The 10,986-nt window shown below is 35.2% G+C and overlaps 1 protein-coding gene across 1 annotated transcript; it reads left to right on the forward strand.

The window, feature by feature from the left end:
* Positions 1-521: 521 nt before the first annotated feature.
* On the forward strand, positions 522-2,584 carry LOC136203431 (trans-cinnamate:CoA ligase, peroxisomal-like). The gene is made up of 2 exons (XM_065994591.1): positions 522-790; positions 869-2,584. The coding sequence occupies exons 1-2, from the start codon at positions 593-595 to the stop codon at positions 2,399-2,401; spliced, it is 1,731 nt and encodes a 576-aa protein (XP_065850663.1). The 5' UTR covers positions 522-592; the 3' UTR covers positions 2,402-2,584.
* The last annotated feature ends 8,402 nt before the right edge of the window (positions 2,585-10,986 follow it).

Genomic DNA, 10,986 nt, shown 5'->3' on the forward strand with positions numbered 1-10,986 from the left:
TTACTTAGCAGGTAGAAGTTGATGTGATGAATCTAGCGAAACATATATGTCCTAGTGCTAGGGAGGGAATAGGTTGTACTGTACCTCAATTACAAATTCTTCCAGCTGAATTAATAAATTAGTTAAAAAAGAAGATATAGAAACTGGCAAGGGGAATTAAATCTGAAAGACAAAAAAGAGTTTGATTGGATTTGATGATTATTTTAAAGCATTCAATTATTAAATCCAAAAATAAAGGCCTGCTTTCTAAAATGTAGGGTTAAATATGAATTGAATAACTAAGTTTTAAAAAGGTGAGTTGAAATTTATTAGTAGAATTAAAGAAAGCATGGGTTAGTGGCAGAGTCAAGCAGCCCATAATGATAATGTGAAAAGAAAAAGCTTACAAAATGAAAATCAATTAAAATGGTCAACAGTCTTGTATGTGGAATTTCCCTTGTAATTTAATTACTACTACATCACTTGTATTTTCCAGTTCACCCACCCCACCCTATATTTCCTCACTCTATTTAAACCCACTTCTCATCTTCCTTGAGCTACACATCCAAACACACACACCCTTTCTCTCTCTCTCTCTCTCCCTATACAAAAAATGGAGAAGCTTGTGAAATGTGAAGCTAACTATGTCCCTTTAACACCATTAACATTCCTCAAAAGAGCTGCTTCTGTTTACGCAAATCGTGCCTCTCTTATCTATGAAGGCACTCGTTTCACTTGGTCTCAAACTTATACCCGTTGCTGCTCTCTTGCCTCTTCTCTCCGTTCTTTCAATATTTCCACAAACGATGTCGTAAGTTCACCTTCGTTTCCTTTTATCACTCTTTTCTTATCATAATTCTTTTTCTTGAATTGGGTTTGTTATTTGCAGGTCTCTGTTTTGGCTCCCAATATTCCGGCTATGTACGAGATGCACTTCGCCGTTCCTATGGCCGGGGCTGTGCTTAATACCATCAACACCCGACTAGATGCCAACACCATCGCCTCCATTCTCCGCCACTCCGAAGCCAAAGTCTTCTTTGTTGATTGCCAATTTGTTCCTCTTGCTAAAGAGGCTCTCCGTTTACTCATGGAGCTCTCCGCCTTACCTTTAGTCATTGTAATTGATGACATCGACTCTCCTACCGGCGTCCGCTTAGGCGAATTGGAGTATGAACACCTCGTTCACAGAGGTAATCCCAATTATTCCGGCGAGCCAATTCAAGACGAATGGGATCCAATTGCCTTGAATTATACATCAGGAACAACTTCAGACCCTAAAGGAGTTGTTTACAGTCATAGAGGAGCTTATCTAAGTACTCTCAGCCTAATTCTTGGCTGGGAAATGGGAAGTGAACCCGTTTATCTTTGGTCCCTCCCTATGTTTCACTGCAACGGTTGGACTTTCACATGGGGAATCGCCGCACGCGGCGGAACTAATATCTGCCTCCGCAACACCACTGCCTCTGACATGTATAGAAACATCCATCTCCACAAAGTAACCCACATGTGCTGTGCTCCTATTGTTTTCAACATCATTCTCGACGCCAAACCGGAAGACCGCCGCCGAATAACTTCCCCGGTACAAGTCCTGACTGGAGGCGCACCGCCTCCGGCTTCACTTCTTGAAAAAATAGAGCCCTTGGGATTCCATGTCACACATGCTTATGGGCTAACCGAGGCCACCGGACCCGCCCTGGTTTGCGAGTGGCAGAGCAAGTGGAACAAACTTCCTGGCGACGATCAAGCTAAAATCAAAGCTAGACAAGGGATTAGCATTCTCACACTTGCAGATGTAGATGTCAAGAATCTAGACACAATGGTTAGTGTTCCTAGAGATGGGAAATCAATGGGGGAAATAGTTTTGAAAGGAAGCAGCTTAATGAAAGGGTATTTCAAGGATCAAAAAGCTACTCTTAAAGCTTTCAAGAACGGCTGGTTTGCTACCGGAGATGTTGGTGTAATTCATCCCGATGGGTACTTGGAAATCAAGGATAGATCCAAAGATGTCATAATATCAGGTGGTGAAAACATCAGCAGTGTCGAATTGGAGTCCGTGTTGTACAGACATCCTAGGATTCTCGAAGCAGCTGTTGTAGCAATGCCGCATCCTGTTTGGGGAGAAAGTCCTTGTGCTTTTGTTGCTGTTAAAAATAACACAGGTGATGATGTTACTGAAGATGACATTGTTGCATATTGCCGGAAAAATGTTCCCAAATTTATGGTTCCGAAGAAGGTGGTGATATTGGCGGAGCTACCAAAGACGGCGACCGGGAAGATTCAGAAGTTTCAGTTGAGGAGCTTGGCCAAGACTTTTGAGATACCCAAAATGAATAGGAAAAACACCGGAAAATCAGATCAAGTCAACAAACCAGGATATGATGCTCATCCACATGAACATGTTCTAGCAATGTCTCGTCTTTGAAGTTTTCAATTAATTAATTAACTAAATATTCAATTGAGTATTTAATTTTGAATCTCCAATAAGATTGTGTGAATATAAGAGAGACAGAGAGTTCATGTTTTATAAAATTGTATCTTGTTGTTAAACGTGTAAGATCAAAAAATGAGTTTTCTTTAATTTAATTTGGTGTGCTTTTCTAGTTGACTTCATCGTATATTCAATATAATGGAATACTTTTTTTTTTTTTTACAATAAGGTGGAAAACATTCCTAACTTTTATATCCATGCGCACTTTTACTTCTAACATCTAAAATGGTGTAATTTTATTTCTAACGTTAACAACCAAGAGTAATTTTACATTTAACGTTGGTAGATTTGGTCGATTTGAGACATTATTATAAAACATAAGTATATTTTATTTCTTATTCTACACCAATTACATATCAATTGGTTCCAAAAAAAAATTAATATTTTTATGATTTAATAATTGAATTTGAGATTAATATTTATAAATTTGGTGAAATATTTGAAGTTTTTTTATTCACTGGTACAAAAAAAACAATATATATATTTTTTAATTTTTTTAATTTTTAAAATTTAATTTTTTTCACGTCTCATTATATGTTTATGATCTGTTACGAATGAATGATAACATAACACAAATGTGAAGTTTAGATGATAAAATTCGAAATCAAGAAAACATTTTGATGAATTATTTCTTAAATTAATCCAATTTATCGATATTAGAGGTAAATTTGATATTGACTCTAAGAAATAAAATGGTAACATTTTATATATTAAAAATAAATTTGCACCTAATGTAAACGTTAAGTTATTTTTACAAATTTTTTTAGGAATATAATGGAATACTTAATTTCCTTGCATATATAATTAGACGCACCCCCTTCACACCTTTTATCTTTTTTATTCCTTCTCTTTTAAAATAATATAATAATTTCACTATATATATAAAAATTGATTTCATAGAATCCTTGCTTTGGTGTGCTATAATGGTGGTCAAAATTGGTGTGCTATTATATCATAACCATCAAACTTAACACATCCACTCCATGACAAATCATTTTTCGGGATTTCTGGTAAATATTAGAAAATAAATTTCTTATTCGAAAACAATATCAAACATGCGAATTATATTATATAAAAAATATATTATTAAATAAATCCTAAGATGTTTTTTTTTTCTTTCTAAAATATCAAACATTCAATCTCATATGCATTTTATAACAAAATTTCATATACATACAAGCTCTCTATAAAAATTACACATAAACAACATACTCAACTCCTATATTTACATTCCAACTCCAATCTCTACATTACGACAATAATTTATATTATTCGACCCGATTAGAACTCAAAATATAGAGATTTAAGATATTTTCAAAAACAACCAGTTCAAAGAGCTCGAAACACATAAAATGAAAGAAATCGCAATGCTCATATATTATATAGGTACATGGACTGAAAAAAAAATTCTTTAGCTATAACATCATCGAATTTCTAATTCCAAAGAACTGCACATTCATGAACTTCTTAGAAACAATCAAAGATAACTTATAAATGGATCAAATAAATAAATAAAAGAAGAAATTGAAATCAAATTTCTAACTACTTTAATAACAACAAACAACTCAATCAACAATGATATGACATTAAAATTTTATCTTGAACTAAAGACAAGAAACAATATACTAATGGAGTATCCTCTCTATATCAAATATGTCCAAAAAAAATATTATTCAACTAGAACGATGATACAAGTAAATAATATATAAAAAAAGTATTTATTTTGCAAGATCTTTGGTAAAAAAATGAATGGAAATGGCTGAAATTATAAAAAAAAATAAAGCATATCAGATGGCACATATCGGATGTGAATTGATTTCACATATTTGAATAAATATGTATCCATTGCCCAACGAAGATCAAATCATCAAATTAATAGCTAGACATGAGGTATATATATTATTGTACAGATGCTAGAAAGGATTATTATCACTGGGTCAAGATAGATCTGGATGACGAGGAGAAGATATTTTTTGTCACACATGAGGCCATATAGTGTTACAAGTTCATGACATTTGGTCTCAAAAAACATGATGGAAATATACTAGAGAATAGCAAACAAGGTTTTTGCACAACAAATCAGCAAGAATGTTTACGTATATGTGGATAACATTATCATCAAGAGTAAGTGTGCCGCTGATTATCCGATGGATGTGCGGAAAGATTTTGGGGGCACTGAAGAGGTACAACCTCTTGTTGAATCCAAAGAAGTGCATGTTGAGGGTGACTAATACGAACAGAACGGAGTATGGTCTTCTCTTATGGTTGGGGATAAGTTTATATACCATCGTATCAAGTAATAAATTTAAGTTGAGACTGGGTATCGAATACATAGGAGCTACATATTACAAGTAATATTCTACTAACCTTTACTTAATGTCTAGGCGATAATAAAAGTGAGATTTTAGTATTTACATCAAACTACACTCCTACTCCTAACTAAATTGTGTTAGAATTTTAGCATGCATTATAGTACGATGAATGAGTTAAAGTGCTGTGAGATAGACCTATTTAAGGTGATTGTAAAGTTCTAATTCAATTTGTGTAAGAAATTATCTTATTCCTAAATTATTCCCACTAATTTCCTTTTGTGCTAATCAACCCCATGAGTCTCACTAGGGAATAGTCAAACCTAAACTCGGAAATTAAGGATATGTATATTCCATAGTGTTGTCAATTTCGACGATTGCCAAAGGTGGTACTCCGTTAAGGCACGCTAATATGAGTTTGGATAAAGGTAAGACAATTGAAGGACGAATAAAATTAAATGACAAGCAATCATATAATTAAACTAAAATATAATATAATTGAACTAAAGTGGAGTCAAAATATGGAATCAATATAAATAGGCACGAACACCTGGAACATCATAAAGTTCATACAAGGTTTAGGAAATTCTTGTAGGTCCTAAGAGTAGAGAAAGTCTGCCCTTAGAGCACTACTACACTGGTCCAATTCTTCACTGGAGAAATTTGAGCAAGGAACCTTCTCTTGGTGGAATATGGATTGATAACTTGTGGAATCTTCCTTAGTTGGAATAACTTCCCTATGAGGTACCATTGCGATTGGCGGGGGACACTCCAAATTCCAAAGTCAGTATAGAATGAAGAGAATAATAAGAATAACCTCAAAAGAGCTCTACAGCTAGTAAATGTACATTTAATCCCAGGATGTTGGGGTATTTATATAGGTTTCTATAACCTATACCATTAATGGTAAAGAAGATGAACGATTGTATCTTCATTGTTCATTTAATGCCTTTTATTAGCTGTGTAACTACATTTAGAAGGCGTTTATTGAGTTACACCATTAAGCTCTACATAATTGATATATAAGGAAATAACGTCTGTTGCGGATCTCAATTCATCTGTCTTGGCATATTGTCTATTGGGTATAAAGACATATCCACCTTGCGTATCCAAACATAGTAACACATGGTTGGTTATGATGATGGCAATCCCTTTGCTATTTGTATTATTTCCATATTACTCCTCGAATAACATTTCAGATGTTATCAGACCCCCCCCCCCCCCCCCAAAAGGTCGAGAAAGCCCTTTAGGGTTGTTTGCCTTCTTAGTGTGTAGAGGACATTCGTTGCACTGTTAGATGTGTTCCCATAACAACCAGAGACAGCCACTTCATGTGTGATGCCTTGATTTTTGAGCTTTGGCGCCAGTTGTATATAGGGTGTCTTTTAATTCTAAACTCACTTTTACATTACCATTCCTACTTCTTTTTTCATCTTCCTCTTCCTGGATATTTTTTCGCTGTTGATCTTCATGTGGTTTCATCTCAAGCCTCATTCTTCTGACGTCTGTTGTCATGTAAGTTGCACTTTCTTCCCTTTTATTTCTGGGTTGTCTATTTTTAGATTGCGTTTGGGTTTTCTTATTTCTCTAGGTTTCTCTTTATTTACTGGTTTTTCCCTTAGCATGGGTAGTGACGTTACCCACGAACTGTCTAGGGAAGAACCTGGGAATATTCAATCTGACTCCCAAACCTTAAGTTCACCCAGTTCGAATCCTGTTTCTAGGGAAGAGACAAGCTCATCGATGCCGAAGAAAAATGGTGCCAAGGCTCCAAAGATGGAAGCCACCTCTTCTTTTGTTACTCTGACCACCATTAAAGTGTTAAAAGAATTAGACCATTGGATGAAGGATTTAGAATGTTTGATTCCTAGGCCTGAACATCGTGCTGCATGTCGGCTACTTTACGGTGTATGTTAGCCATATAGACATGGGTTTCGAATACCCGCTCTCTGAGGTAATTGGGGATATTTTACGGTCATTTAACATCCCTCTGGGCAAACTTCACCATAACGGCTGGCTGGACGTCCTTTGTGACTCTTATTTAGCAAATGGGTTAGGCATACCTTTTACTCCGTGGATCTTCCGTGCACTACATTCACTCTCTCGACGGCAGACTAAGGATCATGTGACCTTCATGCTAAAGAAAGGATACGTTCCATTCAGTTCAAAGATTTCGAACATCCACAACTAAAGAGATGCCTTCTTTTTTATCAAGGAGGTGTAGATGGCGTTTCTCTAGGGTTCCTCAATAATTAGAACTACAATCCGAAGCCAAAGGGGCGATGGTTAGACTATCGGTCGAGTTCGAAGGAGGCGGAAGTGGTGGCATTGCTACAATTCGTCACCCACAGGTTTTGGTCTTACGAAGAAGTGTTGGAGTTTATCCGAGCGGATATTCTCCTAGACGTGATGAAAGAATACGACATCCATTACAACATTTATAACGCTCTAGTTAGAGGTAATATAATTTTGTTCCATCATCTCTTGACGGATGTTTTGTTTATCCCTTGGCATGGGAAATCTAATAAGGACTCTATATATGCAGAGCAAAAGAGGGCAATAAATGCGGCGCTTGTGCAAGAGAAATGCCCGACTGAGGAGGTGGATAAGGAAACGCCTCTTACCAAAAAGCATAGATCTACTTCCATGGTGATCATCATGGATGAGGAGACTGGCAGGTCCACACCTAGGTCTCCTAATTCACTAAGCGGGTCTACTATGCCTCCTCTTCTATCAAATTGAACAAACATGAAGTAATCTCCATTAATGGGAGTGAAATGAAGAAATTACAAGAAGAAGAAGAAACTGTAACCAGAGAAGAGAGAGAGCCGGAAACAGAAAAGAGAAAAAGAGTCGTATAGTTTTCGTAATCGTTGGGTAGGCTATAACAGCCTATTTATATCCAACAACTAAAAGTCTAATTACATCTTTAATCCCTAAACTTATACAATTTAACTAACTACCCCAAATCCTAAATAAACTAATATCCCCCTCAAGCTGGACTACACAAAGTCTTAAGTCCAAGCTTGCTGACCAAATCTGTAAATTGTGGTTTGTGGAGAGCTTTAGTCATAAGATCTGCAAGTTGAAGATGTGTAGAAATCTGCAGTAAATGCACAACCCCTTGCTGCACCTTTTCCCTTATAAAATGACAATCAAGCTCAATATGATTGGTTCTCTCATGAAAAATAGGATTATTAGCTATGTAAATAGCTGACAGATTGTCACAAAAAATTGTAGCTGCTTGTTTATGTTGTATTCCAACAAAATCAAACATGTAAAGAAACCATTGTACTTCACAAGTTGTCAATGCTAAAACTCTATATTCTGCCTCGCTTGAGCTTCTTGTAACTGTGGGTTGCTTCTTGCTTTTCCATGATATGAGGGAATCACCAATGAATACTGCAAATACAGTGACAGACCTTCTGGAATCTACACACCCTGCCCAATCTGAATCACTGAAAGCCTTTAAGTGCAATGTACTCTTCTTGGGATAAAAAATGCCTTGTGCTGGAGTCTTTTTGAGATACCTTAATACCCTGTTAACACCTTGCATATGTATATCTGTAGGGCAGTCAAGGAATTGACTCAAGCAACTAACAGCAAAAGAAATATCAGGTCTAGTGTTAGCTATATAAATCAATTTTCCAACAATCTTTCTATAAAAGGTTTTGTCTTCTAAGGCAGTGCCTTCTTCCTTGGAAAATTTGATCTTGGAATCCATTGGGGTATCTGCTGGTTTGCAATGAACATAACCTGTTTCTGCAAGCAAATCCAATATATACTTTCTTTGACAAATAAAAATACCCTCTTTATTCCTAGCTATCTCTAATCCTAAGAAAAACTTTAAGGATCCTAAGTCCTTAATCTTGAATTTCCTGTCTAAAACTCCTTTAATATGATTAATTTCCTCAATATCATTCCCTGTTAGTATAATGTCATCTACATATACTAATAACAATGTCATCTGGTTTCCTTTTCTTTTGATATATAGGGAATGATCAAAAGCACACTTTTGATATTCAAATTCTAAAAGAGTTTCAGACAGTTTTGTAGACCATTGTCTACTGGCTTATCTTAGGCCATAAAGAGATTTGGTCAACCTGCACACTTTATTATCTCCTTCTACTTTATAACCTAAAGGCAATTCCATATAAACTTCTTCATGTAAATCTCCATGCAAAAATGCATTGTTTACGTCTAATTGAAACAAATTCCAGTCAAATATACTTGCTAAGGCTAAAACTAAACGAACTGTAGACATCTTTACCACAGGTGAAAAAGTATCTAAAAAATCTATACCCTCTTGTTGGGTATAACCTTTAGCTACCAACCTAGCTTTACACCTTTCTATAGTCCCATCAGCCTTGTATTTGACTTTATAGACCCATAAACTCCCTATCTTTTTCTTATCTTTAGGTAAAGTTACAATCTCCCAAGTTTTTGTATTTTCTAAGGCCTTGATTTCTGCATCCATAGCATCTTGCCAGCACTGATGCTTAATGGCTTCTACAAAACTTTTAGGCTCAGTAATACTAGAAACATTGCAAACGTATTTTTGATAATTATCAGTAAGATTTTCATATGATAAGACTGAGTTTATAGGGTATCTATGAGAAACTGATGGCATGCTGGACTTAATAGATTGTGCTAATACTTGATTGCACTTAAAATCCTGTAAATATTCAGGAGCCTTTCTAATCCTAGAAGACCTTCTAACAACATTATCAACATTAGGCTGAGAATTCTGTGTAACAGTTTCTCTAAGAACAATGTCCTGCACAATATTATTATCATCAATAACATCTTGTGTTGTGTGTGTTTCAGGTGTTAAATGTGTTGAATTATCTACAATATCATCATGCCGGTCAATTTCTGGAATTATACCAACATTAACAGGCAAAGCATTCATATCATAAGACATAACACCTGTAAAATCAATATTGGGAACAATATGCACTCCCCCTGCAGGAGATTGTGTTAAATAAGGAAAAACAATCTCATAAAAAGAAACCTCTCTAGACAACATATTTTCTGTCTGTCAAATCATAGAGTCTATAACCTTTAACATTAGATGCAAATCCTACGAAAATGCAAGCATGAGATTTTGGATCAAATTTTGTATACTTAGGAGTAAGAATTGTCATAAAACTAAGACATCCAAAAACTCTCAAAACATCATAGTTTGGTTTCTGTTGAAACAAAACTTCATGTGGAGTAGTATTATTCAAAAGTGGAGTAGGAATGATATTTATCAAATGAACAGCATGAAGAATACAATCTGACCAGAAATGCAAAGGTAAGCCTGCTTGCAATTTTAAAGCCCTGGCTATATTCAAAATATGTTGATGTTTTCTCTCAACCACACTATTTTGTTGAGGTGTGTATGGACAAGTAGTTTGATGTACTATGTCGTTGCTTTGATAAAATTCATGTAAATGCAACTCAAAAGCATTATCAGACCTGAGAATTCTAATAGATGCACCAAATTGCGTAGAAACAAGATTACAAAAACTCTTGATAGTATTAGATGCTTCACCTTTAGATTTCAACAAAAATACCCATGTAAATCTACTAAAATCATCCACTATAGTAAGAAAATATCTATAACCAGATACAGAAGGTTGTTTTATTGGACCCCAAACATCAACATGTACAAGATCAAAGCAACTTTCTGTTATAGTCTCACTATTAGGAAAAGGAAGTCTCTTCTGTTTTGCTAAGGGACAAATAGTGCAAACAGAAGTATTACAACATTTTACATTAGTATTTTCAGTAGATAAAAGTTGCAATCTACCAGTAGACAAATGACCTAATCTATAATGCCATAAAGGAAATTCATCTATAGTCATAGTTGACACCGATTTATTATTACTAGTACAACTATATATGTTTGAATCATATGCATTCTGTGTCAAAATGTATAGGTCATTCCTGAGTTCAGCTATACCAGTCCTCTTCAAAGTCTGCTTATCCTACAATAGACAGAGATTATGGGTAACTATTACCTCATAATTCATGTCCTGCAGTAATCTACTAATAGAAACTAAATTGCAGTGAAACTCAGGTATGTAAAGTACATGTGTAACTAATAAATCAGGTGTTAATTGAACTGATCCAGCTCTATTCACATACACAAAAGTACCATTAGGCATATTAACACGCATAGTAGGAATATTCACAACATCAAACATATATCTCAAGTCAATA

The sequence above is a fragment of the Euphorbia lathyris genome, chromosome 1 (assembly GCF_963576675.1).
Source record: "Euphorbia lathyris chromosome 1, ddEupLath1.1, whole genome shotgun sequence".
Classification (NCBI taxonomy): Eukaryota; Viridiplantae; Streptophyta; class Magnoliopsida; order Malpighiales; family Euphorbiaceae; genus Euphorbia; species Euphorbia lathyris.

Coding starts and splice junctions, on each gene's coding strand:
- LOC136203431 (XM_065994591.1), top strand. CDS start 593: ATGGAGAAGCTTGTGAAATGTGAAGCTAACTATGTCCCTTTAACACCA. Junction 791..868: donor ATATTTCCACAAACGATGTC/GTAAGTTCACCT, acceptor TGTTATTTGCAG/GTCTCTGTTTTGGCTCCCAA.